The sequence below is a fragment of the Penaeus japonicus genome, unplaced genomic scaffold (assembly GCF_977035675.1).
Source record: "Penaeus japonicus unplaced genomic scaffold, GWHDUDI00000001_assembly GWHDUDI00000037, whole genome shotgun sequence".
NCBI classification, from domain to species: domain Eukaryota; kingdom Metazoa; phylum Arthropoda; class Malacostraca; order Decapoda; family Penaeidae; genus Penaeus; species Penaeus japonicus.
The window spans coordinates 26,478,449-26,483,448 of NW_028234439.1; the positions used below are offsets into that span (position 1 = coordinate 26,478,449).

Genomic DNA, 5,000 nt, shown 5'->3' on the forward strand with positions numbered 1-5,000 from the left:
GTTAACTGGTTCAAGTGAGTTTCAAAATCATCTATTCTATGCAAAAAAGTGTGGAAACTAGGAATGATTTTAAGGACATCTGGGAAATTGTCTAATTTGTTTAACAATATCGGTTAATTTGAAGACATGTCAATCAAATCTGGAGGGATATTTTTTGCAAACAGAAAAAGTACCGCAGAACTTTAAATCTTAGTATTTGATCTGCTATTTGCACGACATACCGCCTATTGTTATATACAAATTCTAATTTCCATAAGTACTCAATAGGCAAAAATAAATTTAGATGAACTAAAACAAATTCTGTAAAACTGTAAGACTAATTACATTTTGAAAGGAAACAAACTGGTAAAAAAGAAACAAAAATCATTCTCTAAAGTGATATTTACTCACTATATGATTAGCTCAACAAATTCTTCTTTGACTCCTTCTGCCACGTTCTGCAGGCGTATATAATAATCAGTACACAAGTCTAACTGAAAACAGTAATAGTCAGAAGTGACAGTTATGACTACTTCTTGTACAAATGAATTAGGAAAATGCACCGACTAATATTTTCTCTCGGTAATTCTCAATTCTAGTTTTTCTTTTATCACACCCTCTCAGACAAAGCTTATATAGTACCTAAACTTTCATACATGCTTCTTTAGCAAGTTATGATATTAGGATTTGATTCATCAAAGATTAGCGGCGTTTCCTCGTCACATACACACATCCGTTAATTAATTATTTAATCCGTTAATCCTATTAACATACTGGGATTGTAATTTTAACAATATGTTGCAATACTATACAGGGAATTGTTCTCTTTTCCAGTCGGATTCATAAATATTGATAAAATAATAATTTCTCTCTCTCTCTCTCTCTCTCTCTCTCTCTCTCTCTCTCTCTCTCTCTCTCTATATATATATATATATATATATATATATATATATATATATATATATATATTTATATATAAATATTCCTGATGCCAGTTATTCTGGACCAGACATAAATATATGTGTAGAGTAGCTCGTACATACTGTATATTATATATGTATGTATATGCATACATACATACTTAATGTGTATGTATGAATGTATTCATACATAAATACCTACATAACATACACATATCTGTATGTCTTTCAATAAATATTTGAACTAATCCATATATATGTTCCAAAGGTGCAGGATAGTAAAAGATGATATTCACAATAAAACATTTTAGTATAACAATTATACACACATATTTAGTTACTATTGAGAATAACATTTTGAAACAAAATACATAATGCTAAGTCAACTCTTGGCTAAGACTCGTATCGAGATGAATCTTCCTCAGACTCAGAAGAGTTAGACTCATCGGAGACTTCGCCCTCGTAGTTGACCTCAGCCACGTAACCGGAGTCACCGTCCACGTAATAGGTCACCCTCTGCAGGCGGCCGTCGGGGAGCTGCACGTAGTAGGATCCCTGGGTGAGGTCGCCGTCACGGGCCTCCTGGTGTCCGAACTCGTTGCTTGAGGAGTCATCGCTGACGGCCCAGTTGAAGTTGTACTTGGCCTCCGATGACTCGAAGGATTCCTCGGAAGACTCAGAGGATTCCTGGGAAGACAATATTAGTAATAGATTCACATTGGGAAATATTGTATTTTCTTTGAGTTCTTGCACCAAACGATCATTCCATTACTAATTTTCTGACTCGCAGTTCATTAGACGATGCTTACCTGAGGCGGGCGGTAAATCTCTCGGCTCTCTGCAACAACGATGGCTGCCAGACTGAGCAGAAGGAGAACCTGCAAATAGATAAAATAGAATTAGGTTACATATTTTAAATGAATATTTTCATGCTTACTGAGAGGCATAAATGTACATGCGAATGAATAACATCACAATGCAAGATATGTAATTGACGCGGTCCGATTAAAGCTTAACCAGAATTACTGATGAAGCTTTGATTGAAACGAGTCCATTATATCAGTTACGTTATGAAGTTGTTCATTCTCAATCATAGCCTATCAATATTTTGCACAAGGAAGCATGTTGATACTAAAAGGTATTTGATATTACGATTCAGAGTATGAGCTACCTTGGTGTTCATGATTAGGTGCTTGAGGGTCGAGTGAATGCCGGTTGCACAGGTTCTGCCCAATATATAGCCAGAGCGACTCGGCCACGACCTTGAGCCGCTATGACTCCAGTTTTTTGCAAAACTGCTGTAACATAAACGCTGCTTCTCAACATGCAAGGGTTGCATTAATATTACATTTCTTTATCTAAAACATGGCTCCACAAAAGAGAATGTACACTGCATTTAACTAGTTCAAGTAAGCCTCAAAATCAGCTAAGCTGAGTACAGTTTATATAATTCTGAGGTTGAAGTTAATGCTTTGTCGGATGATATAATTTCGATTGAATTTGAAATCTGATACTCAGATAAAGAAACTGATTTCAGGCAATAGAAATGAACATGGATGTATATGATTGATTGACGAGAAAATACTCCTCATAGATACAAATCATTAGTTAAGAAGGAAAATCTTTTGTGGAAAACTTTAAATACTTGATATGATGTTAATGGGATGTTTTGTGTATGTAATTGCAAATTGCAATTTTAATTGGTGAGACGGGCTTTGAAATACTTTGTCAAGAGTAATTGCAGATTAATTGAGAACACTTTCTGGAAAACTGTAAACCTGAAACCGGTTTTTAAATAAGTGAGACAGATATATTATGACAACTGACTCATAACCTCTAAAGTGATATTAGTTCTTTATAAAGATTTAACACACAATCCTCACTTACAGACTCCGAAACAGCTCTAACTTGATTTTGTATTACTGTTAAAGCAAAGCCGCTCCTGCTCTACGGGTAAGGGTTGTAGTTAAATATTATTTATTTGTTCTACAGACACACGCACATGTCTGACCTCTGTAGATATCTCGTGGGATTTATAGCGTCTGTTACTATTTTTAAACCCGATGGAAATGGGGACATCAATTTTTTTTGTTTCTTTTCTTTTTCTTATTTCTTTTTTTTTCTTTTTTTTCTTTTTTACCAAAACGGGCATGTGTCACCTGCGCGGCACACAAAACAGGTTTTGTTTCAATGGGAGGGAGTGTCACGCAACATTTCTAGTTTTTTTTTATGTTACTCAATTTGTGTGTTTTATGAGGCCATCTGACAAAGATTCTCAATACTGTAATCGACTAAAATTGTAGTATAGAGTCTATATCAGCTCATTATGTTCTTTAGCATATGGGGCTTACTACTACATTTTTTTTTTATAACTGACAAAATGTTAAAATTAGTTATTCCTCATGGTAGTCCTGTGTTATGATTTATTTTTTTCATTTCATTCTCTTAGATAACTCTTACGAGTTGAAAAAAACTTTCAAACTTATTCACAGGCCAACAAATATACTAATATAGTAAGCTCAACGGAAAGTCCCATTAATATGCTGAAAATATCTTCTTTTCCTATAAATTATTTGCTTACAATAACGAAAAATAATGATGTTGCCAATTAGCCACGACACACTCACACATATACGTGTGTAGAAAACCGCTTGCTTACATCTCTAAGCACGCGTACACATATATGGAATGACTCGTATATGTACTATATCATGCATACAGTATACTTATGTATATGGATATGTATGCACACACACATAAACGCATAAATAAAAACACATGAATGTAAGTGCCTTGAAAAAAGAAGTACATACACACACACACACCCACACACACACACACACACACACACACACACACACACACACACACATATATATATATATATATATATATATATATATATATATATACACATATTAGTATTTTAGTATCAGATATACACATATATCTACTTACTAAACGGAATAACATATTTGCACATAATTCTTTTCTAAGTCGACTATTTTTTAAGTCTCATATCGTGGAGTATCCTCCTGAGACTTGGAAGAGTTAGAGTCATCGGAGACTTCGACCTCATGCTTGACCTCGGCAACATAGCGGAGTTACCGTCCACGTAATAGGTCACTCTTTGTAGGCGGCCGGCGGGGAGCTGCACGTAGTAGGATCCCTGGGTGTCGTCGCCGTCACGGGTCTCCTGGTGTCCGAACTCGTTGCTTGAGAAGTCATCGCTTATGGCCCAATGGAAGCTTCGGAAGACTCGAAAGATTCCTCGGAAGCCTTAGAAGATTCCTGGAAAGTCTATATAAATAATCATTATGTTTTCTTCCTTATATTCAACGAACATTACATTAGCCATATCCGCAACAGTTCCTTGGACGATTCTTACCTTTTATCTTTTATCATAGTCCCCGATATAATGGCTACACATTCTGTTTTCTCGACATTTTGACCTAATTTAAAAGCACACACTAAAATGTTTTTACATAACTACTTTTTTTCCTTTACTATCTAATTACTATGCTGGCGCCACTGATCCCTAAATTTCTGACTGATGAAGATGATATTGATTTGCTTATCAATACTTCCCGATAAAGTTGTGATTCCCGAAAATAAATTTATATATTAGCATATGAAGGATATGCTTATATACACATAAACAAACACACACAGAGAGAATCCATAAACTTTATCTGCATATACGTTTGAGAGATACAGGATGATAGAAATTATAGAAATAAGATATACTGTAATTATTCTAGTATCATAAATATACACGCATATTGAATGATTTATGAGAGTATTATATTTGAATATGATACTTAAGTAACTAATTAAGACTCATATCATGATTTAGACTCATCGGAGACTTAACCCTCGTTGTTGATCGCTGACCACGAACTAGGTCACCCTCTACAGGCGGCCGTTAGCTTATTAAAAACTAAAATTTTAAAGCTAAACAAAAATGTTTAAATTACCTTGGACAGTTTTTCTTAGATTCGTGTCTGCAAGTATGTGTCCTTTAAAAGAGGCACATTGTTTAACATTTCGAAGGAAATTCTGGTTCTTACAATTTTCATTACCTGGGATTTTTTTCTCTTC

At 34.7% G+C, this 5,000-nt stretch overlaps 2 protein-coding genes and 1 pseudogene across 2 annotated transcripts in view; 1 reads left to right on the forward strand and 2 right to left on the reverse strand.

Annotated features, from left to right (window-relative positions):
• The window catches only part of LOC122265501 (pro-resilin-like), a 92,613-nt gene that overhangs the window by 61,261 nt on the left and 26,352 nt on the right, over positions 1 to 5,000 (forward strand). The gene's annotated exons all lie outside the window — the stretch shown is intronic.
• Positions 1,191 to 2,166, reverse strand: LOC122261723 (pro-resilin-like). Its single transcript, XM_086532048.1, has 3 exons — positions 2,071 to 2,166; positions 1,709 to 1,777; positions 1,191 to 1,586 (listed from the first exon to the last, which is right to left on the reverse strand). Exons 1-3 carry the CDS (start codon positions 2,080 to 2,082, stop codon positions 1,293 to 1,295), a joined length of 375 nt encoding a protein of 124 aa, XP_086388174.1. The 5' UTR covers positions 2,083 to 2,166; the 3' UTR covers positions 1,191 to 1,292.
• Positions 3,908 to 4,345, reverse strand: LOC147467326 (pro-resilin-like; annotated as a pseudogene).

Bases quoted from the DNA above. Each gene is read 5' to 3' on its own strand.
- LOC122261723 (XM_086532048.1), bottom strand. The intron at 1,587-1,708 runs GTAAGCATCGTC...TTGTCTTCCCAG, and splicing joins AGATTTACCGCCCGCCTCAG to GAATCCTCTGAGTCTTCCGA.